Below are 24,603 nucleotides of genomic sequence, written 5' to 3'. Positions count from 1 at the left end.
GGGTCACCATAAGTCTATAGGTGATTTGGAAGCACACGCACACACACACATATATGTCAGTCTACAAGTGGCGCAGATGATTCATTTGCACTTGCACTACCCCATCTTTATTGTTTATCTCTTCACAGAAGACTACCATAAATATCTCTAAATTAATTGGGCCTTGGTGATGGGGTAGGAAACACAACAAATTGTAACAATATAGATTTTAAACCAGAATAAAAATGGGAATGTAATCTGTAAAGATGTGGTGAGCTGCAAATTCAATAAAGTTCTGACTATTGATTGACTGGTTGTAAAAATTGAACAAGTTAGCAGCTAATTGGTTGCCTTGCATAGGTGATATGTTTAACATGGCTTTTAAAGGGAACACTGGAGTCACTAACTTAGAATGTCAGAGGATAACTGTACCGTGACCAAAAAGGTCAGTAATTAAATGACACACAGGTTAATTGTAGAGACAGACAAGAGAGCAGAGATGGCAGATCAGAAGGAAGGGATAATGCTGCATTAATTTCTCAAGGAAAAGCAGAAAAAAAGGCTGAAGAAATCTGTTACACATTCAAGCTCATCCTTGGCAGTTTTATCTGAGGTTATGCTTTGTGCTCATTAAAGTCAGGATTGAGGGACAGGGAAAAAAGCCAGTTGTGGGGGTGGTAGACATAAGATTCCAGTGTAATTCCCAGACACAAACAAAATTCCACCCACTGTTGATGTCTTTAGCTTTTCCGGGTGTCCAGACACATTCCTTTATTATTATTATTATTATTGTAGCAAATCCTAATATTTTGATCCAGTGTATTTTTGAGATTTTGAAATTTCTCCTCCTTCTAAAAAACATTCTGATTTTAACTGGAGAGTGGGATGAATATTATCAATATGGGGCTCTTAAACTTTTTGTTTGTTTGTTTTGAAGTAAATAATACACCTGAATTAATTCAAACAAATGTGAATATTTTAGAAAGACAATCATTTGTGGAGACAAATGCATATTGTATTAATTGGGGGGGAGGGTTGGGGTTTTGGGGTTTTTAAATTGTATTTTTTAATTGTTTGATGTTTTAATTATACTGTTGGAATCCACTTTGATTCCTTTGTGAAAAAATGGAATACAAATAAATATAATAGTTCAATGTAGATTTTGTGTGTTTGTGTGTGCGTGTCTGTGGGTAAGGCTATGTGTACAAATGCCTGAAAAGATTACTTTCATCAACAACCAGTGAGTATTGACAGATTCAGATCCAAAACACACTGCATAAATCATCCAGTTTGAGACTGCTTTAACTGCCCTGGCTCAAGTTTAGTTGGGAATTGTAGTTTATTGTGGCACAAGAGCTCTTTGACAGAGAAAGCTAAATGGATCACAAAACTACAGTTCCCAGAATTCCCTAACATTGAGCCACTACACTTAAAGCAGTCTCAAATTGGATTATTTCTGCAGTGTGTTTTGGACCTCAGTCTCCACTTTCCAATTCTTACCCCAGGAGTATTAATTCTAGAGATGAAATTCACCAAAATATTTTGATAGGTTTTGTTGCTTTTTCCTTTGTTCTATCTACTTCCTAAATTCGCTGTAGTAGTCCAAATCACAGAAGCAAAACTAGTATACTATGGATGTGCACTTTCAAAGTGTTATAACAGAATTTACATTTCTTTCAGTAATTTACTGCAACATTTCAGCTTTATTTTTCATTTTGATTATTTCAGGTTTGTTTCCAGCAGTGCTGAACTTGGCTTCTAATGCCCTCATCACAACAAATGCTACCTGTGGTACAAAAGGTCCAGAAATGTACTGCAAGTTAGTGGAACACGTACCTGGCCAACCAATAAGAAACACTCAATGTCGGATCTGTGACCAGAACAGCAGGTTTCCAAACTGTACGTGTAACATTTATTGGTTAACATTGGTTAACTATCTCCTTTGTGTGTGCATGTGTCTAATCCTATTTGTGTGTGCATGTGTCTAATCCTATTTCAGAGCCACAACTAACATTGGAGAAAATAATTGCAGAGTGTTTTAACTAGATTCTTTTAATTGTTTTTAAATTTTTGTAGTAAAGTTTTTAAAGTGTTTCTATCTTGCAAGCCACCTTGGGTCCCTTTCTGAGAGAAAGGTGGCATAAAAATGAAATAAATAAATAAAAATAATAAATGAGGCTAATCAGTGGTCTTGCTGCAGTACGTGCCACCCAGTATGTGTTTGTGTGTGGGGGGGGGACTGCTTTGCCCTTCCGCTCTTCCTTTCTTCCTTCCTTCCTTCCTTCCTTCCTCCCCACCTAGGGTTGCCATATCCCGCTGGGGGCGGGTCCGCACGGTCCCGCCCCCGTTTGGCCCCGCCCCCGGGACACCCCCCACCCCACGACGGACACCAAGCAGGGAAAGGAGCCTCACCTCCGTTCCCTGCTTGGCCTCCTCCGCTGGCGAGGGAAGCGGCCTGACAGCAGGAAAGGGTCTCACCTCGGCGAGGCCCTTTTCTGCTGCCTTGTCGCCTCCTCCGCCGGCGAGGGAGGCAGCCTGGCTCTGCTCCCTGCTTCCCGGCCTCTATGGAGGCCCAAGCCTCCACAGAGGCCGGGAAAGGGAGTGGGGGCCGCCCGCGATCGCGGTGATCGCGGCAATCGCGGGTGCCCTGCTCCCTCCTTCCCACCCTCTATGGAGGCCCAAGCCTCCACAGAGGCCGGGAAGGGGAGTGGGGGCCGCCCGTGATCGCCGCGAGCGCAGGCGCCCTTCTCCCTGCTTCCCGGCCTCTACGGAGGCCCAAGCCTCCACAGAGGCCGGGAAGGGGAGTGGGGGCCGCCCACGATCGCCGCGATCGCGGTGCCCTGCTCCCCCTTCCCAGGCTTCCCTGCTGCCTGGGAGACATCCTCTCCCAAGCTCCAGGGAGGCCTTGGAGCAGGCTCTGTGGCTGCGGAGCCCCTTCCCAGGCTTTCCTGCTGCCTGGGAGACATCGTCTCCCAAGCCCCAGGGAGGCCTTGGAAGACTCCGTGGTCGGAGCTCCGGCCACAGGGTCCTCCAAGGCCTCTGTGAGGCTGAGGAGGCCGCTTGTCATTGCGGCGATTGCCGCGATGACAGGCGGCCCCCACGCTCCTTCCCGGCCTGGGAGCAGGCCGAGGCTTCTTCCCAAGCCGGGAAGGAGAAGGAGGACAAGGTTTAAAAATGTAGGAGCTTTTTTTATAAAAAAAGGCCCTACATTTTTAAACCTTGTCCTACATTTGTCCCGGTTTGGAGGTCCTCAGCTATGGCAACCCTATCCCCACCCACCCATATTGCTGCTGGGGGGGGGGGGTTGCTGCAGCCTCTGGAGTGTTACCCAGTACAGTCCACACCTTCTGAGTGATGCCCCTGGGGCTAATACAAGCTCTAGGATTTAGCTGGACTGATATGAGGAGAAAAAAATTAAATTGCTTCCATATGTTATGCTCATGAGCCTGCTTGGGCTTCCTTGTGGCTAATATTTAAGTAGTGAAAACAGGAATGACAAAATGCTTAAATATATTTAAATATTATGTACAGTGGTACCCCGGGATACGAATGCGCCGCCTTACGAAATTTCCGGGTTACGAAAAAAATCCTATTAAAAAAACTGTTCCGCGTTACGAAAGTTTTTTCGGGTTACGAAAAAACTTTTGGTGCTTTTCGGCGCTATTTCGCACCAAATCGCGGCTTTTCCCCATTAGCGCCTATGGCAATTCAGCTTGCGAAAGCCTTCCGGGTTACGAAAGCGGCAGCGGAACGAATTAATTTCGTAACCCGGGGGACCACTGTACTGGTAATTTCACTCTTGAATTGGTTGGAATGTTTCATTTTGTTTAATGTAAAAGAGAGATGTGTGTTTGAAGAGTCATGTTCCCTTTTGGCTAATATGTCAGTGGATACAAGCTGATTGTCTGTGGTGTCACTATAGGAGTGTGAGGTGTGTGGACTGCACTGGGTGACACCTTCAGAGGGGGTGCCAAGCCATCGCCAGGTGCATGTACCTGGCCAACCAGTAATGGGGGAGCCTGCAGGGAGTGCATTTCTACTAGAGCCGCCCTCCACCTCACTACCTGATCACTTCCACCTCTACCTCATTCTGGACCCCAAGAGCCCCAATATGGCCCCCAGGAGGCATGCACTGACAACATGCATCCAGCAGTGGCTGCTTGGAGTACTTGGCAGTGGCAGCACCGATGCCTCAGTGTGCAAGGTGGGCCAGGTGGAGTTCCCTCCAGCCACAACTGCTGTGGCCACCATCCCTTACCTTGATTCACCTTGGCCACCTAGCTTGGCTGGTTGGCTGATGGCTGGTCAGATTGGGATTTGTCCCTTCAACTGCCCCCACCCCCTTGGATGACCCCCTTGCCCTCACAACTGCCCCTCCCAAGCCTTGAGTCCTTTCCCAACTCAGTCCCAGGAACTCACTTGGGAAGCCACTGTCAACCTCCCCAAGGATGAGACACACCAATGCAGATACAAGTCCATTCCACTGAATTTGGCTCAGAACTATCCCCAAATAAACTCCTGAGGGCTGCATTGAAGTCTGTGCCTTGTTGTTGTGTGCACTGAGGCAAATTGAGGCTGGCCAGTCAAGGGTGGGAGGAGGGGGCAACAGGACGTTGGAACATGGTCTAAAATGCTAATCCTAATTTTGACAGCTCTGCTCATGCATACCATGGGAAAGACATTGCAGTCGTTTTCATTTCCCATGGGGGAGGGGGTACAAGTCTTTTGTAAAACTAATGGATCTAAATTGCCCAAGGTGAAGTCATCCCAGACAACTTTGCAAGTCACATAGTTGCTGGGAGGGAGATTTACTAGCAATACATAGTGTGACAGGAAAGGGGGCAGGGAAAGTTGGTATACTGAGGCATAGCATGGTGTAGTAGTTAGAATGTTGGTCTCAGTTTGGGGGATACAGGGTCTAGCTGTGACTGAGCCATTACATGTACTGATTAGGTGGACATCCAGTGCCTTCTGAAAGGCGTTTACTGATTAGGTGGACATCCAACGCCTTTTGATTCCAAGGAAGAATCCCATGCCTGCCCCACTGGTGGTTACCAATTTACATCTTCTTTAATTATTGTAAATTCCTGTTTTGATTGGATTGGTTTTTAATGCCTTTTTAAACTGTTGTGCTACACATTGATTTAGCTATTTTTCTTTAAGCTGTATTGTAAGTCTCTTTTGTTCCCTTTTTGGGAGAAAGGAGGGATATTGAATGAACTCAGTCCCAGAATCCAGTCTTGTGTTTTTTGCTCCCTAAATGTTCCAAATTCACCTGAGGGGCACATGGCTACAACAAGACAGAGTCCCCTGTCTCCTCCCCACAGGAGTCTGCCAGCCTGCTCCCATTGCAAAGCTCAGGTAGCACTGCTCAGTGGTGATGGGAATGCAATCTTTACATGCTCAAGAACTCAGTTATGACACCCACACTGAAAAACATGCTTCAAGATTAAGTTCCAGTTCAGCATTACCTCTAAAATACTGACAGACTACATCAGCTCATTCCTTCCACTGCTACCCCAGCTTTTTATTTCAAATATGGGGGGAGGTCCATGGAGGTGACACCATGAGTTATCACACTGGACAGCACCCTAGTGATGCTATTGCTAGTTGTGAAGGTGGGTGGAGCTGAAGCCAGTGGTGGAGGGGAATGTAGAAACCACCTATATCCCCACAGTCACTCTGTTTTTCTCTCTCTCTTCACTTGGTGGGATCCTGGAAAAGAACAAACATCTTTTATAAAGACCTAGTCACTTACAAAGAGCTTTAGATGTTGATTATCATTCAGATTTTCTTTCTTGCTTGCTCTACACAGGATTCTCTACCTTCTCTTCATTTTTACTTATTAATGCTCTCCATGGAGTAAAGATCAGCTTAAAGAACAGAAGACTTCCCTTAATCAATGATGTCTTTGCATTATTGTGAAGAATGTTTTTCTAGGTTAAGTGAATCCTGATTTAATTCCTAGTAACAGTAACACTAATAATAGTAAAGATTGCAAATGTTAAAATGCTGAATTCAGCCTACTACACATTATGTGCATGCACACGCACACACATGTGCACACAAACACACAACCCAGGACTGTTAGCAATAGCAATAGCAAATACATTTCTATACCATTTATCAGTGCCTTAAGCAGTTTATAATGTTTAAACTAATTGCCCCCAACAAGCTTGGGTACTCATTTTAGCGTCCTGGGAAGGATGCCGGGCTGAGTCGAGCCTGAGTCCCTAGCTAGTATTGAACTCACGACCTTGTGTTTTGTGAATGAATGGCTGCAGTACAGGCATTTAACCACTGTGCCACCAGGGCTCTAAGTGCTGTCTTCTTGGTCCAAATCTAGCAATGGGATTGCCCATATAGACATAGTTGATATCTATAATGGTCCAATAAGAAGCTGTGCTAACTAATGCTGCCTGGTTGCTCTCATGGGTCCTTCTCTTGATCAAATAAGAGAATCTACTCATCAAAAAAGTATTCTACATATCAGACCAAGTCTTTACTCTCTTCTGTTCTTGGTCATGCTGTAATCATTCTGTATTTTTCCCTGGCCATTTTCAAACCTCAGTTTCCCTGGCTATTTTCAAACTTTCCCAAGAAAGTAGGAGAGCAAGTAACATTATTTGCCATAACTCAGAGAGCAATAGCATACAATTTTATGTTTTGGGAAACCTCAAAGAAGAAGAATATGATCACCTGCTTATCCATGTGGGTTTATGGTCATCAGCACCTCTAATAAATCCATGTTGTGGAAAACCTACTTAGAATCCCAATATTTAGGCAGGTTGGGGAACTTTGGAAGTTGTAACCTGAAAAAATAACTTTTTCAAGTTCTGCCTGTGGTTGAAATCTGAGGGCTTTTTAATCTTAATGCCTGACCCTATAAATGGCATCTTTTAAACCTCTGCAAACTCCCCGTGTATTGTCATTTATCTGTCTCTGTTAATCTGCAGTGCAGCCAGCCATTAAAATACATGGTCTTTCATTAGAAACCCATCTCATTTTTGGGTCTGCAAAATGTTCATTGGGCAACATGAACTGTTTTATTTACCCAGAGATAGCCCTTTAATAAGAGTGCCATGGAATGTAACCAGATTTTAAATGGTCCCCTTGGAATTTATGAATCTGGTGCGCCTCCCCTTAATTACTGTAGAAGGAAATGAACACACACTCCCTGGTTAATCATATGTGGGCACAAATTAAAGACCACACTTTGATGGGTTGCCTGTATGAGCTAACTCCCTTGTCATTCATTAGGCTGGTCTGTGTGTGAAGCCTGCAGTACTATCCATTTTAAACGGCCCATGCATAGTATATTTTGTCTCATTCCTTTTAAAACTAAGAGAATAGATTCCAGCAATTAATCAGTGGTTTCAAATTAATTAAGATTAAACTTCTGTAATGGGATTACAGTTAATTGTACATTCATCTTTCATCCCTCCTTTTCATGACTAACCCTCATATCAATTTGAATTGAGAAGGCTGATAGCAAAATTTCCAATTAGGCAACTTCTATCGCAATCACCTTGGAGACCTGGGTTTGATTTACAGCTGATTTCCACCCCTAAAATACTTTTAAGCTCATTTCTGAAAAAAGATCAGACATAGTTTAAAAAAGAGAGAGAAAAAAGATCAGAAACTACCTAGAGCAAAGGTTCTTCTTTCTCTAGCCTTTAGTATCTTTTTAAAATACAAAGATGAATCCAATAATAACTCAATTCTCTCTCTAGTTTTATAACATGCTACAGAGAATACTTCCTAATGCCGTTGTATCATTTGAATTTTATGTACAGTTTATTACTATTTTGCTATTACTATTTGCTATTTTAAGCCTGACACCCCCTCCCCTCCCATAAAAGTGCTTTAATTGCACTTTCAAATTTACTTTTAATTGTGCTTTCAGACATCGTGGGTTTTTTTTAATGAGACAGGATTGCTTTCCTTCAATGAGACACTGATGTGATACAAAGCTAAGAGACTGAAGATCATTAGTTTGGTTAGTCCACTTAAATACATTGTGACTTGTACACAAATTCAGGATAAAATAACCAAAAGTCCCATAGACCTTCTTGTTTTTATACTGCCACAGATTAACACAGTTGTATATAAAATAATATATATTATACTCAGATAATGAATATTTTGTTCTTATCAATGTGCAGAAGCAGAAAGGAAATCAGCATGCACAGGGAATAGCACAGGCTTGAATGGGACTTACATGTGTTAAAGGACACTGGGCACTGACCTTTAAATAGATATTTGCATTCAGTAGTTAGCTGCTGCATATTCAGTCATGACCCAGACTTCCAGTAATGATCACAACATTAACTAGGAGAAGCCAGTGGAATCTGGACATTCAATATAGAACTTGGAAGTCACTAATTTAGAAACATGAGTTATGTGTAATCAATTCTTGTTATAATTGTATTACATTATGTTACAATTGTACTACATTAAATTACTTTGTAGTTTGAAAAGAGATATTTCTTTCCATGCAAGAGACTTAGGCTGCATCTGCACTGCAGAAATAATTCACTACTTTAACTGTCGTGGCTCAATGCTATGGAATGTTGGGAATTGTAGTTCTGTGAGACATTTAGCCTTCTCTGTCAGAGCCATGACAGTTAATGCAGTGACAAACTGGATTATTTTTGCAGTGCAGGTGCAACCTGAGTTCACTATTTATAAAATGAGTCACAAAGATCATCTATATGTTTTCTGTTTAGGTTTATCTTTATCTTTTTCAGTACAGTTGGAACTCTGTATCTGCAGGCTTGCCATCTCCAGATCTGAGCATCCATGGATGGCAAACCCTGTTGTCCCCAAAGGCCGTGCATGCACATGGCCATGCTAGCAGGCATGCATATGTTGTGTCACCATTCGAGAGAATGGGACTTAAGGTTCCACATTTTTTTGTATCCACAGGGTGGTCCAGAATGGCTCCCCTGTGGATATGGAGGTCCAACTGTATATTTTGTTAACTATCCCTTTCTCTCTCTCTCTCAGATTCTAGCAGTTACTACTAGAAAAACTAGCCACGTTATTTGAAAAGGTTTTCACTATGGCATGACTCAGTAAACAATGTATTCTTTCTCTTCTTCATATTCTCTTAATGTTGTCTCTGGCCTTATCTATACTAAGGATTTACATTAGACTCACCCAGGTCCCAGTGCAATCTGTCCAAAAAAATATAAGGCTGCATTTGCAGCAAAACCACTGTTTTATGCCATTAATCTGGTTTAAGAGAACCCACGTTTTACTCCAGAGTGCTTCTAGTTCTCTTGGTTATCTGGACAGCTGGACTGGATCTGATTTGGCCCAATTTAGTTGCTGGGGCAGCAAGCACAGTGCCATTTCCATCACTAGTGCAGAGAAAGAGCTAGATCCTCTTCAGAGCCACTGCCACCAGTGATGTCACTAGGGTTGGTGTCACCTGGTGTGAGAACTCGTGATGAAACACCCCCCATTGACCTCCTCCCATAACACACCATACAAAATCCTTAGTAATGTTTATTGTACTAGTGTTGATCACCAGTCATAATTCCTATATATCACTGAATGTAACGGCAGTAGTTGTGATATAAACAACTATCAAATTCTACCTTTAAATTGCAATATCATATGGACAGCCTAAACTTATTTACATGTACATAATTTTATGTGTTTAAAGCATAAATTTGGTAAGATGTAATTTTAAAGATTTTTAAAAATCATTATTTATTTATTTATTTTAAAAAATTAAAACTTTTTTTTAAAAAAACTGAAGCTCCCACTGAGCCTGCCCCAGTCATGCCATCTTTTCAGCTGAGCTCCAGCATTTTAAAGGGATGCAGACAGTCTGTTTTTGCCAAACAGTAGGTGTTTGAAAAGCAGTGATGTCACTCTCCTTTGGTTGTCATCTGGTATGGCCCACACCCCCCACATCCCCAAGTGAAGCCCCTGACCACCAACACTGCCTTATGAGCCAAGTAGCTCCTTGGGAAAACTTGTCTGTCATCATTGCTTTTGCTGAGGTCAGAACAGGGAAGCTGTGCAAAATCAATGAGGAGGGGTAGAGGGACCCTCTTCTTGTTGATCACATGGTGAGGATGCCTGATGGTGACAGCTAGGCTCTTACAAGCTAAGTTGACAAGGCTGCAGCTCCGGCAGTGGCACTGAAAGGGATGGGCCAGTGAAGCCAATGGTTGGCCCATGTGCACAACAATGTGATATTGCACCAGATTCAGCTTGGTGTGGGTAGACACCATTATGGTTGGTCAGATCCTGATGCCACAGCTTATAATACAGCTTTGTTGCCTATAACTCATCTTCTATAAGCACACTATGAACATTCCAAGGTGATTTGGATGGCCTATGAGTAGAACTGAGGACATGTATTGCGGAGCTTTCTTTCAAAGTTATTTTACTTTTTGGTTGTGTGAGTGCTAAAATGTTCTATGTTTAACCTTCTCTTTCAAATCTAAGTATGTCTTTGAACTGTATCTCATAATACATTTTTAAAGTTTGCAATGTGCCGTAACAAGTACTGGAAAATAATTGAATTTGTTATATTATAATTATAATTCTGTATTACAAGTTAGCCCTCACGGGCTTGTGAAGCAAATACAGTGAGATAGAAATGGAGACCAGTTCATTTCTAATTAATATGCACTTTATTGTTAATCTAACAGTGAGGCACCCGATAACAAATGCAATTGATGGCAAGAATACTTGGTGGCAAAGTCCAAGCATTCAGAATGGGATGGAATATCACTATGTGACCATCACACTGGACCTGCGGCAGGTAACCTTTATTTTATCTCTCTTTCTCTGTGGTGAAATTGCTTTTATGTTTTTCCAGTCTACCAGCAGTGGTCCTTAGCATCTATTGGTAGTAAATATTCATCAGGCACTGATTAATGCCGGCAAGTTAAGATTTGAGGTATCCATGGAATCATAAACCTATTTTTCCATCAATGTTATTTATTAATTGCTCTACTTAAAACATTTTAAGTACTGACCTTCATTATCATATCAGATTTTTGAGGCAGTATAAAGCATAAAGTAAATTCAAAAAGCATTTTGAAAAAAACACAGTAATGTTAGGGAAGGGCCATAACACAGTTTGCTTTCCTGCCAAATGTTTCCAGACTCAGTATTTGGTATTTCTCAGTAGGACTGAAGAATACTCCTTTCTGAACCTCTGGAGAGCTTCTACCAACCAGTATAGCCCAGCTATGAAGAGAAGCTGGGTCAGGATCTACTAGTGGATCATTGGGTGATTTGCAATGGTTTGACAAGAATTTCTGACTCCCAATTACTTGACAGGTAGCAGCAACCAGTGGCATCCCTAGGGTTGGTGTCACCCAGTGAGGTTACTCATGGTTGTGGTTGACCTCCTCCCATTTCACACCATACAGAATACTTAGCATTGCTTTTTTTGCACTAATGTTACTGGAAAATCACTGAATGTAATGCCAATAGCTGTGACATTAAGCAACTAGCAAAATTAAAATTATACCTTCAAATTATGATATCATATGCACAACCTAAATATATTTACATATACGTAGTGAATATTGGCTTAAAATGAGATGTTTTTAAAGAAAATTTGAAAAAGAATATTCTTTTTAAAAAATTCAAAATTTATTTTTTTTAAAAAATTAAAATTTTGAATTTTGAAAATTTTATTTTAAAAAATGCTGGGGCCTCTCTTCACACTGAGCTTCACCCCATCATCTCTTTAAGCATTTTAAAGGAAAGCAGATGAATGCCATAGCCCATTTTTGCCAAAAGGTAGGTGTTTGAGGACCATTGGTGTCAACCCCCTGTCCCCTCAGGGATGTAGCCAGGGTTTGGGAAGGGGGGGTCCAGACTAAGTGCCACCATTATAATGGGGTTTGGCTGTGGCAGCGCAGCTGCACACACCATTCATTGTATCTAACAGAAGGGGTGGGGTCCGGACCCCATGGACCCCCCCCCCCCTTGGCTACATCCCTGTCCTCCTTAATCTCCTTGTCCTCTATCTGATTTTTCCCTTCTACCTCATTATCGCTTGGAGTCACTCTGGTTAATTGTCTTTTTTAAAAACCTTCACCCTGTAATGTCCTGCACTATTAATACTAGGCCTGATATATTTGTATAGACTCAGTAGGAAGTAACCATGAGTATGTTGTTACATCTCTTGCCAATCACTTCCTTTTTCTTCCACAGTAAACTTTATAAAATGACAGGTTTGTAGGTTATAGAAGAGTGTTATCATTCAATGTTCCCAGGAATGCTGGATTATGGCAGGTATGCAAATAAAATGACTTTGATTGTTAGAAGAGAAGTGGCTGTATTTTTCCTTTAGCTAATACAAATACTGAATAACCACTGGGTGCCAAAAATAAAACATCATAATTTTAGACTCTTGTCTGCTGCTTCTCAGTGTACATGAAATTAAAAATAGACTAGATAATTCAAAAGATGTGTTATAGAAGATTGTGACATTGGCTGCTAAGGCTGTATTCTTGGCTGGAGAGCTGGTCCAACACCCTAAGTGGACGATATGCAGACCATCAACAACAATGGTAGGGATGAAAATAAAGACTGATGTTTTTGTTTCACTTGCAGCAGCAAAAGATAAAATGCCAGGAGGAAAAAGACTGGGATTCAACAGATTCCAATGTCATTTAAGGAAGAAGATATGCAGAGCTAACTTTTAAAATAGAGCAACAGTAATATGATAAGGTGCTCAAATAAAGTGTCAGAAATAACAAGCTGTAGAGGTCTCATGATTTTATAGAGTACTCAGCTAGTGCCTCTAAATTGCTTATGTTTCTCCTCCCCCATGGGAGAGACTGAGTGACTACTTGCATAGTATTGTCAGTACCAAAGTCAGTACTCTCAGTTTTGAACAACTTGAGGACTGTTCTGCCAATTTCTGCCTGACTGATTCTTATGTCCCTGCTGTAGGGTCAAATAAAAGGTCTCTCCCCCCATATTCCCATGTCAATGAGTCCAAATGATGCAGAGCCCAGACATAGGCCTGTTACAGACTGCCAAAGTAAAGCTGCTTCGGGTCTCTTTGGAGGTATGCTGTTTAAATGATGTATGCATCCTAAGAATCCAGAAGCTGCACCAAAGCTGCACTCCAGTGCTTAGGAATGGAGTGTGACTTTGGCGCGACCTCCGGACTCTTAGGACCCATGCATCATTTAAATAGCATACCTCCAAAGAGACCCGAAGCAGCTTTATTTTGGCAGTCTGTAACAGGCATAGGTTTGTCCAATGCTGAACTGTTTGGATGAACCCAAGTTTGGGCCTTAACATGTTTTTTAAAAAAGCCTTGCCTTTTACTGCAGTGCCAGGTATCACTCCCCATGAATTTGCCATGGTGGAGGCAGCGATGGGCAGCATAATGGGACATGTGTGCAAACAACTGCTTGGCATTGAAGCAGAGGGCCCCAGGTAACAGGGGGATGTTGGGGCTAGAATACTATGGCCTGTTCCTAGAGTATTCTGATATGTGCAGACACAGCCTTAGACACTCTCTACTTAGAAAAGTAAGTTGTTGACAGTTCTTTACAGATGTGTTTTTCTTTATTTAAATGTTGGGGACAGAAAAGGCAGAAAACTCTGCTGCTGCTTTCAAAGGTGATCACACAGCAGTAGTAGCCTTGATGTAATATTTAGCCTAACCCTAGAGCTACAGCCTTACATGAAATACTGTACAGTTTCACAGTAATGTGTACAGTCCTACAATGTAGTACAATGTTGGCTGTAGAGTATTAGGATTAGGCACAAGTGTCTTCTGCTCATGGAAATATGTTTCTGCCATTAAAAATGCAACAACAGACTGGCTAAAATAGTTGAATGCTCTAAGATATGCAAGTTCTGGTCTTTAATTCTATAACAAATTTCAGCCATCACACATTCATTACCCAGGTTTATTGTTGCTTAATGTTTACAGTCATGAAAACAAAGACCCCCAAACAAAAAGGGAGATTATAACACAAGACTTCTACAGCACAGCAATCATATTTTTAAAGCACATGGAAGCGTACTGGTATTTAGTCAATCTCTGTTGCACCTCCACATCAATACTGGTATGGTGTTGCATTTTTCTTCTGCACTGCCCCACTTCTACTTCTTCCCCATTATTGTCCTACTTAAGGCATGCAGATTGGTCTGGTGAAGGGGGAGAGAGATCGGGCAGTGGTGGGGAGAAAGATTGGGTGGTTGAGGGGAAAGAGAGAGTAGATGGTGGAGGGGAGAGAGATTGGTTAGCAAGGGGGGGATTCGGTGGTAGATGATAGCAAAAAGAAAGAAAAGAAGAAAGATGGATGGATGGATGGATGGATGGAAGGAAGGATGGATGGAAGGAAGGAAGGAAGGAAGGAAGGAAGGAAGGAAGGAAGGAAGGAAAAGAAGGCAAGCAGGCAGGCAGGCAGGCACATGTGGTTGGGAATAGTGAGGACAGGGGAAGAGAGAAGGGAAGAATCCTGCTCCCTCATGACTGCAGTCTCTTCCACTTCTGAAGTGGAAGAGATCATAGCACATGGGAAACTAGCTGGATAGTATCACTAGCTTTCCTAACTGGTCACTGACTGGTTTTCCTATCAGCAACAGGATGAAGATGATGTCAGGGATGATGGGAGTTGTGGCTCTTCACCTCTGGCCTGGAACTCACCACCTGGTTGTGCACCGCGCTGACCAGTTTTGGCCAGTTGTTATATCTTTGCAAGAGTTGCAGAGAACAGGCTGAAGACCCCGATAAACTCTCCAAGCCTTCTCACTCTTGCTTCCACAGAAGTCTTCACCCTTCTTCACCAGGGTCCTGCTGGTTCTTGTAGCTTCACCCAAGACACCAGACAACTCAGTAGTCTTATATAAAAGATCTACTTTATTCTACTATATACAGCTCCAAACTATCCAACAATACTCCTCACTACTATCCAACTACTACCCACAAAACACATTGGGATCTATAGTCATTCTTATAGTCAAATCAAGGCACCACCTACTGTTGTCTGTTTCCACCCAGTAGGCGTGTACATCATTCCCATTGGTTCTCCTTGTTTCTATCCAGATTAGATGATTTCATCATCTCAGCCTTGACCACTTTACAATTGTCAGGTGTGTTCAATTATTCACTATGCATTTCTTGTCCTTGGCACTCAGTACTTGTTAATTGTATTACCATTCACACCTGTGTGGTTCTCCATTGGCTTCTGCTGAGTCACTCTGACTCTCACATACATGTTTTATTTCACTTACTGTATATCCCATGTTGCTTTTTCCTTAACAATCCCCTCCGAAATAAAATATTGTATGTGACTTACATTGTCATTCCGACCATTTGTGTCAACCTTTCATGTTTTTCCACTGTTAGTGCTTTTGTAAACAAATCTGCAATGTTATTTTGTGTCTCTATGTACCTTAACTCTATTTCTCCTTTTTGAACCATGTCTCTTACATTTTGGTACCTTACACCCACATATTTGGTTCTGTTCTTTAAACTTTCTGTTTCAGCCATTGCTATGCATGATTGCGAATCTTCTTGAATTTCAACTGGAACTCTGAAATTTTCGTTTAGGTCATTTAACAGTTGTTCTAGCCATTGTACCTCGTTCACTATTTCATTCAATGCTGCAAATTCTGCCTCAGTTGTGCTTAACGCTACATTTGTCTGTTTCCTACTTCTCCAAACTATGGGACTTTCACTATATTTGATTATCATTCCTGTCACTGACTTCTTGTCTCCTGATTCTGATGCAAACGAACTGTCAACAAAACAATCTAAATCTGCATTGCTGCTTCTGATGATTAGCTTTTTGTCTAAAGTTCCTTTCAAGTATCTCAACAAGTGTTTCACAGCTGTCCAATCCTCAACCTTAGGATTGCAAACTCTTCTAGATAACACGTTAACAGAAAACGCAATGTCTGGTCTAGTGTGGCAAGAAATGAATTGTAGAGATCCTATGATGCTCCTGAAAAATGTCTTGTCCTCAAAATCTCTGGTTGTTGGTTCAGAAACGAAACCAGTTGTCATTGGGGCTTTTACTATCTTGGCACTCTGTAGTCCACACTTTTCTATCAAATTCTCAATCTTTTTCTTCTGACTCAATAAACAATGTCCCTCTTGTGTCCACTCAACATTGATGCCTAAATATGACTTTAACAAACCTAAGTCCTTTAAAACAAACTTTTCAGACAACTCTCTCTTAACTGACTCTATTTCCTGTTTTGACTTTGCTGCCACGCACAAGTCATCAACATAAATCACAAGCACTATGTCTCCTTTTGTATAAACACAAGCATCTGCCACGCTTCTTTTGTATCCTAGCTTAACTAACTCGTCATTAATGCACAAATTCCATGCTCTGGCACTCTGTTTTAAACCATACAATGCCTTTTTCAATCTATAAACTTTCTGACTTCCATTCTCTTCAAACCCTTGTGGTTGTTCCATGAAAATTTCTTCTTCTAAGTTTGCATTTAAGTAAGCCGTTTCAAAATCAAAATGTTCCACTATCAAGTTCCTTCTTGCTGCTACAGCTAACACCATTCTCAAACTTTCTGGCTTTGCTGTTGGAGAATATGTCTTGTCAAAATTCTCATGCTGTTGTTGTGCAAAACCCTTAGCTACCAATCTTGCTTTGTACTTAATGCTTCCATCAGGCATTTCCTTTCTCTTATACACCCATTTGCAACCTATTACTGGTTTATCTTCAGGCCTATTCACAATCTCAAACACATTTTTGTTCACTAAACAACTAAACTCACTTTCCATTGCATCACACCATCTTTCTTGTTCTTCCCTAGAAAAAGTTTCTAACTCTTCAAAACTTTCAGGCTCTTCTATAACTGTACAAGCTCTTGCCTGTGTCACAACAAACCTATCTGGTGACTTTCTAACTCTGTGACTACGCCTGGGTATGAATTCTGTCGTTCTGCCTCTTTCCTCATCACTGTCTGCACTAGAAGTTGCTGTCTTTTTGCTAAACCTCTTGTCTTCTGTCATCCTAGTGGTTACTGGTCTTGTTTGTGACTCCTCATCCGAAGTACTACCACTACTGCTAGTAGAGGCTTCTGGCTTGACTGAAACCCCTCCGTTTCCTGAAGTTGGTTCAGTCTGTGCTTGCTGCTCACTTGAGCTACCTAATCTCAAAAATACTTCCTTGTTGGCATGCAGCTTGTCCCAGCCAGCATGTCTCTCAAAATTTGCAGATCTGGAGTACTGTATCTCTTTTCCTCTCATTAGAAACTTGTAGCTGTTTCCTGAATACCCTAGAAACATTAGCCTTTTGCTTTTTGGGTTCTCCTTTCCTCCTGAAACAGGCAGGTATGTACACATGTGCAAATTGACCAAAAACTCTTAAATACTTGAAATTTGGCACTCTCCCATACAAAACTCTGTAGGGAATGTCTTCAATTTCAGAATGGTACATCCTATTACTTATATGTATTGCAGTCAGCGTTGCTTCTCCCCAGAGACTTTCTCCAACTCCTGCATCTGCCATCATGCAAGCAGAAATCCTTTTGATGTCCTGGATTTTTCTCTCTGCTAAACCATCCTCACTTGGACAAGCAGGATTGGTGGTTTCATGTCTTATCCCCACCTTCTGAAACCAATTGTACAGTTGGTTATTTAAAAATTCGCCACCTCTGTCTGTGACAATAGTCCCAACTTGGCTATCAAACTGTCTTTCCACCATTCTGACCCATGCTTTTAAACTTTGCCCAGCATCAGACTTATTTTTCAGTATTCTTACATATGCAAATCTTGAAAATCTATCAACAATAACCAGGAAATATTTGCTTCCCCCTAGTGACAAACAATTAGCTTGGGCTACATCAGCATGTACATATTGAAATGGTCTTTGAGCAATCCTTTTAGACTTCTTAGCAACTGGATACGCTCTGACCTTCACTTGATTACAAACAGTACAGTCTAAATGATTTTTACATTCTGCTACTTTCAGATCTGGACACATGCTTATTAAACTTTTTAAACTCTTAAAACTTGCATGGCCAAATTTTCTGTGGAGCTCATGTATGCAGTCTTTGTGCAATGGCACATTATCTATGGTATTAGCATTCTCTACTTTGTACTTATCAACATTCTCTTCTAGAAAATAAAGCTTATCTTTCTTTAAGCCTATGCCACGCAGTTCCCCATTTAAAGTTATTTTACACAAGTTCTTCTCAAAAGTTACTATGTAGTCTCTGTCTGTTAATTTACTCACTGATAACAAGTTGTTTTCTAATTCTTTAACATGCAAAACATCATTAAAGTTTTCTTTCAACCCTGGAATGTAAACTGTCCCCATTTGATTTACAGTGCTAAGCTCATTCCCATCTGCCAAAACTACGGCATTAACATTGGCTGGCTTTCTCTCACTAATTAAGTTAATGTTGTTACACATAGAGGACGAAGCTCCTGAATCAACTAGCCATTTGGAGTTTGCTTTTTGCTTTTCCTTGATCATAGTGGCAAACACCTTATTATTATTTCTATTGTCCTTCAAAAATGGCGGCTTGGACTGCTTCTGCCTCTGGTCATGTCGAGGTTGCCAAGTGCTCTGTTGCTTGCTTCTATCAGCTGCCAAAAGATTACAGTGCCTCTGCAGGTGTCCAATCTTTTTACAGTAAAAACATCTCCGTTGCTCCCTCGAAGAAGCTGCCTGGTCCAGCCCACGCACATCAGGCTTGGCTTGATCACTTGGCACACTCTTGGAAGTTGCTGCGTCATTTCTCTCAGACTGTCTCCTTTGATTCTCTTCCAGAATTCTGGCCACAACTAAGTCTCTCGTTAATTCTTCAGTTGGTAAGTTTTGCAGAGCATTGGTAATGTTGCCCCAAGTAGGGTCTAGGGACTCAATCAAGATGTAACACTGTTGTTCTCTATTAATTTCCACACCTCTAAGCTCAGCCTGGACAAATAAATCTTGCATGTTTCTCAAATGCTCTTTCACACATTGCCCTTTTTGCATCTTCTGCCTATAAATTCTTTTTGACCACAGCATTTTTGCAAAGGCAGTCGAAGGAGTGTGTAATCTTTGCAAAGTGTCCCACACATCTTTGGCGGTTTCCTTATCTCTAACGTCGTTAATCAAGTCTTCTTCCAACATTAGGAAAAGACAAGCCTTAGCTTTACTATCTTTCTCTTTCGTAGCTGCGTTTGCAGCGGCAGGCAGCCCGGCTTGAACAGTGTCCCACAAACTTTCTTTTACAAGCAGAGACTGGGCATAAATCTTCCAGGTGGAGTAGTTGCTTCTATTCAATTTGCTAAACTTCAAAATCTCCATTTTAACTTGTGCAGTGACTCAATTGACACAGTCCTTCTGAGTTTGCACAGCTGACCCCTTTTGGGCTTAATCAAAACACAGGAGGAGTTACTCACGGAGCTTATCAGTGCAACGTAAACAGCTTGCTCTGATCTGTCTTCCACTCTCTGGAACTTTCAGCTTCTGTGGATGCTGGGTGCTGCAGTATCTGGGCCCATAACCCTTGTCAGGGATGATGGGAGTTGTGGCTCTTCACCTCTGGCCTGGAACTCACCACCTGGTTGTGCACCGCGCTGACCAGTTTTGGCCAGTTGTTATATCTTTGCAAGAGTTGCAGAGAACAGGCTGAAGACCCCGACAAACTCTCCAAGCCTTCTCACTCTTGCTTCCACAGAAGTCTTCACCCTTCTTCACCAGGGTCCTGCTGGTTCTTGTAGCTTCACCCAAGACACCAGACAACTCAGTAGTCTTATATAAAAGATCTACTTTATTCTACTATATACAGCTCCAAACTATCCAACAATACTCCTCACTACTATCCAACTACTACCCACAAAACACATTGGGATCTATAGTCATTCTTATAGTCAAATCAAGGCACCACCTACTGTTGTCTGTTTCCACCCAGTAGGCGTGTACATCATTCCCATTGGTTCTCCTTGTTTCTATCCAGATTAGATGATTTCATCATCTCAGCCTTGACCACTTTACAATTGTCAGGTGTGTTCAATTATTCACTATGCATTTCTTGTCCTTGGCACTCAGTACTTGTTAATTGTATTACCATTCACACCTGTGTGGTTCTCCATTGGCTTCTGCTGAGTCACTCTGACTCTCACATACATGTTTTATTTCACTTACTGTATATCCCATGTTGCTTTTTCCTTAACAGATGATGCCATGTGGTAAATACTGCCCAATGATGCTGCTATCTTGCTTTAGTCCGGTAGCAGAAGGCTTGTGTGATAATGTCCAAAGATTTGGTTGCTTTCCTCCTCACCACTGCTCACTTTGAAACAGCAAAAACCTGGTAATTCCACAATAGACTCGTAATTCCACAATATATTTTTGAGAATAGAAGTGATATATAGGTCAGTTCTAGACATGTATGTCAGATATAAATCCAACTGGTTTGCATTAGGCCTTCTCCCAAGTAAGCCTTAGTGCTGGAGAGGAATGCATGGACTAGTACTCATTAAACACAGAGATGTTTTGTCTGCAATTTGTTTTAGCTCATCTAGTGCTTGGCCATTTTGGTGAGAATAGCACTCATAATGTGTACTCTTCTGTACATAAAAGAGTATCAGAGATCAAGTCTCCAGGGCCAGATGGACTTCATCCAAGGTTATTAAAAGTATAAGAGGAAGTGATCTCAGAACCAATCGCAATAATCTTTGAAAATTCCTGGCAAACAGAAGTTCCAGTAGACAGAAGGAAAGTAAATTTTGCCCACATGTTCAAAAAAGGGGAAAAAGAAGACCCAAACAATTCCTCCTAAAGTTAGCCTGACATCAATACCAGGGAAGATTCTAAGGCAGATATTAAACAGAAATCCTGTAAGGTCTTAGAAAGGAATACTGTGATCACTGAAAGTCAGCAAATGAACAAGTGATGCCAAACTAATTTGATCTCTCTCTCTCTCTCTCTCTCTCTCTCTCTCTCTCTCTCCCTCTCTCTCTCTCTCTGACTCGGGTTGCCATAATTCACTACCACCAAACCAGGACAAAATGCAGAAAAATGTAGGACAAAATCAAGGATAAAGTGTAGGGCAAATTGTAGGACAAAATCAAGGATAAAATGGAGGACATTCAAAAAATGGAGGACACAACCAACTAAAAGCAAAAAAAATAATATGTATCTTTTAAAAAACACATTAATATAAATCCTTATACAGTCGGTCCTCCTTATACGTGGATTTGCCATGCGTGGATTTAAGCATACGTGCATGGCAAATCCGGGGATTTTGTCCCCAATGGCGGCGCGCGTGCACGCGCGCCGCCATTGGGGACAACTTCCCTCCCTCCCCTCTCCTCCCCCCAACTTGAGCTTCAGGAGCTGGGTTTGTTTAGCCTGCGGAAGGTTAAGAGGTGACATAATAGCCATATTTAAATATTTGAAAGGCTTCCATATTGAGGATGGGGCTACCTTGTTTTCTACTGCTCCAGAGACTAGGACACAGAACAATGGATTCAATAATAATAACAACAACATTTATTTATAACACCCTTTTCACCGAAGGCGGAATATCAGACACATATAATCAAGAACAAAACCATAAAACATAACACTGTAATATACTAAAATACTAAAATAGTATGCTAATGTACTAAAAACAAAATCCTCATCAAGCTACAGGAAAAGAGATTCCTCCTGAACATTAGGAAGAACTTCCTGGTGGTAAGAGCTGTTCAACACTGGAACACACTCCCTTGAAGAGTGGTGGAGTCTTCTTCTCTAGAGGTCTTTAAACAGAGGCTGGATGGACTTCTGTCGGAAGTGCTTTGATGGAGGGTTACTGCATGGCAGGGGGTTGGACTGGATGGTCATTGTGGTCTCTTCCAGCTCTGTTATTCTGTGATTCTAGTAGAATATCAGATATAGTGCTGAATGTTATTTTAAAAATTGCCCTGTTTTGTGAGGAGTGTTATACAATGAGTCAGGAGGATAAAATGAATGCATAACAATGTTTTGTTTATTTCTTTGTTGGTAACCATAAATTCAGAAGTTTTACTTACTGATGGGCCCTTACTGAAATGCTACTTTCTTTTGTATTACAGATGGGACATTTTTTAATTCCTACATGTCAGAAGCTGTAAATTGCAGAAATGCATTAGTGCCTGTTATTATTGATAATTATGAACATACACAGAAAGCTTTTAGCAAATTCTAATGTTATGGGGAGGGGGGCCAAAGGCAAAAAATAATTATGGTTTTCTTCATTAAATTCATCTAGCTTTTTCAGGGAGGGGGGTTGAATTATTCTTCTTTCTTGGCTATCCACCATAATGAATTAATGGCATAACATGATAATAATGTATTTGGAAAAAAAAGATTCTTAGCTGAAAAAACAGGAAATATGTTTATTATTCAGTTTTAGTGTAATCGTGTGATGGCTGTAAAGTAGAAGGTCTTTCTCCACTGGTGGATCTCTTCTATGGGTTCCCACCAGTTGGGCTGACCCTCCTAGCAAACCCTCTTAGACTGTTCAGTAAGGTTTCCAAGGCCATAGATACTTAAATTTTTCTGCTTTCCTAAAGCCCAGAGGGGAAAAAAACCCAACTGCAACATAATTGCAAAAATGCTGGTTCTACAGTACAGAGCTGTGATTCCCAAAGTGTTTGAATCTGCCCCCTGGATGGTGGTGAGGAGAATCCTTTGTCACTAGGGAGAAAAGTGGGAAGCCAGCTGCATCCCTCTCTATCCTGGCAAAGAAGGATTGAGATTCTTTCATCCCAGGGACACTTGTTTAGGACCAGGACAACATCCTTGGATTGAGGTGGAAAGGAGTTCTAGAATTGAGTGTCATTGGCATATTGATGATACCGCACCTCAAAACTCCAGACGACCTCTCTCAGCAGCTTCGTGTATATGTTAAACAGCATAGGGGACAACACAGAGCCCCGAAGAGCCCCAGAGGCCAATGGCCAGGGGGTCAAACAGGAGTCCCCTAGCACCACTTTCTGGGTTCTCCCCTCCAGAAAGGAATGGAGCCACTGTAAAACAGTGCCCCCAAGTCCCATCCCAGAGAGGTGATCCAGAAGGATTGATGGTATCAAAAGCCGTTGTGAGGTCCAAGAGAACCAATAGGGACACACTCCCCCTGTCCCGTTCCCTGCATAAGTCATCCACCAAGGCGACCAAGGCTGTCTCTGTTCCATTGCCAGTCCTGAAACCAGATTGAAATAGATCTAGACAATCCATTTCATCCAGAAACCTCTGGAGTTGGGAAGCCACCACATGTTCTAAAACTTTGCTCAGAAAAGGTAGGTTGGACACTGATTGATAATTATTCATTATTGTGGGATCTAAGGATGGTTTTTTTAAACAGAGACCTCACAACTGCCTGCTTTAGGCAGGATGGAATTCTGCCTTGTTGTAGGGAGGCATTGACTACCTCCTTTACCCACTCAGGCATGTTTAATAAGCCAAAAAGGACAAGGGTCCAGTATGGTGGCTTTTACCTCTCCAAGGATCCCATCCACATCATCAGGCTGCACAAGTGTAAAAGTATTCATTAACACTGGATCAACAGGAGCCAAGGTTACATGCACTGGTATGGTATTAACTGGGGCAGATCTGAGTGAGTTTATATGCAAAATGCTGTGTAAATTCTTCACAGTAGCTCTCCTAGTGGTCTGCATTTTCTACTTGAGGGTAAGTGTGTTCACTGCCCTGGCTATTTCCCCATTCCAAAGGTTGGCCAGAGTTTGAACAGAATTGCCTGCCGAGATGACAGGAAACTCCCTAAGAGCCCTCAGGATTCCATCTGGATCCATCAGCCTCCTGGGGTGGACCATCCTAATCAGTCATCCACCTCTGCAGAGGTTCTGAGTCTCAGTGAGTCTAAACCCAATGACCAGTCCATGACAATGGAAATGTGGAAATGTTCAACCACACCAAGATCATCATCACCCCACCCAGTGCATAAAACAAGGTCCAGAGTGGACCTAGTAACATGAATGGGGCCAGATACTACTTGGGGCAGACCCATAGTTGTCATGGATGTCATGAAGTCCTGAGCCACTCCTGAAAGGGCAGTCTCAGCATGGATGTTGAAGCCCCTCAGCACTAATAAGCGAGGAAACTCCAACATCAAACCTGTTACATTATACTTCTTTATTGAAAGGAACTGTTCAAAAATCAGAGTTCTGACAGACCCTGTGGGACAGAATATGTGTTCTGTAATCTGTCTCTTTGTTGCATCAACACTCACAAAAGAGAACAAGGCAGCAACATGAGACGCAACAAAAGCCAGCACTTGGATCCTCTGATATTCCTCTTCCACACTCGAGTGAGACCACAACTTTGTGACTATAAAAGTAGTCTGCTGGTGCCGTCATTTGCTGCACAAAGGAGCTTCAGCAGCCAAACCGCGTGACTCCTCCATGGAGCAAAAAGAAGCTGCAAAAAGCGGCTTCTTTTTGCAGTGTCATTATGACGCTGCAAGGCACCATTGGCACACTTGCAGCACCATAATGGCACCGAGACGTGCAGACGCTAAGTGTCCACTACGTCAAAATGGCAGCGCCCATGTAGAATGGGCACCACCATTTTGTACGTGCTCGGCGTGTACTAGGGTTAGGGGCATCCGGAAAGGACGCCCCTTTCTAACCGTAGTACGTGCCGAGCACATACTTTTGGGCGGTCT

The 24,603-nt window shown here is 41.9% G+C and overlaps 1 protein-coding gene across 1 annotated transcript in view; it reads left to right on the top strand.

Moving 5' to 3' along the window:
• LAMA2 (laminin subunit alpha 2) overlaps window positions 1–24,603 on the top strand; it is a 609,129-nt gene that overhangs the window by 146,190 nt on the left and 438,336 nt on the right. The window contains exons 2-3 of the mRNA XM_089530405.1: window positions 1,708–1,878; window positions 10,653–10,765. Coding sequence (XP_089386531.1) covers window positions 1,708–1,878; window positions 10,653–10,765 — 284 coding nt within the window. The remainder of the gene's footprint in view (window positions 1–1,707; window positions 1,879–10,652; window positions 10,766–24,603) is intronic.

This window comes from Sceloporus occidentalis, unplaced genomic scaffold (assembly GCF_023333645.1).
Source record: "Sceloporus occidentalis isolate IW3139 unplaced genomic scaffold, rSceOcc1.0.p SCAF_6, whole genome shotgun sequence".
In the NCBI taxonomy this organism is placed as follows: Eukaryota; Metazoa; Chordata; class Lepidosauria; order Squamata; family Phrynosomatidae; genus Sceloporus; species Sceloporus occidentalis.
This window is presented reverse-complemented; position numbering and strand designations above follow the sequence as displayed.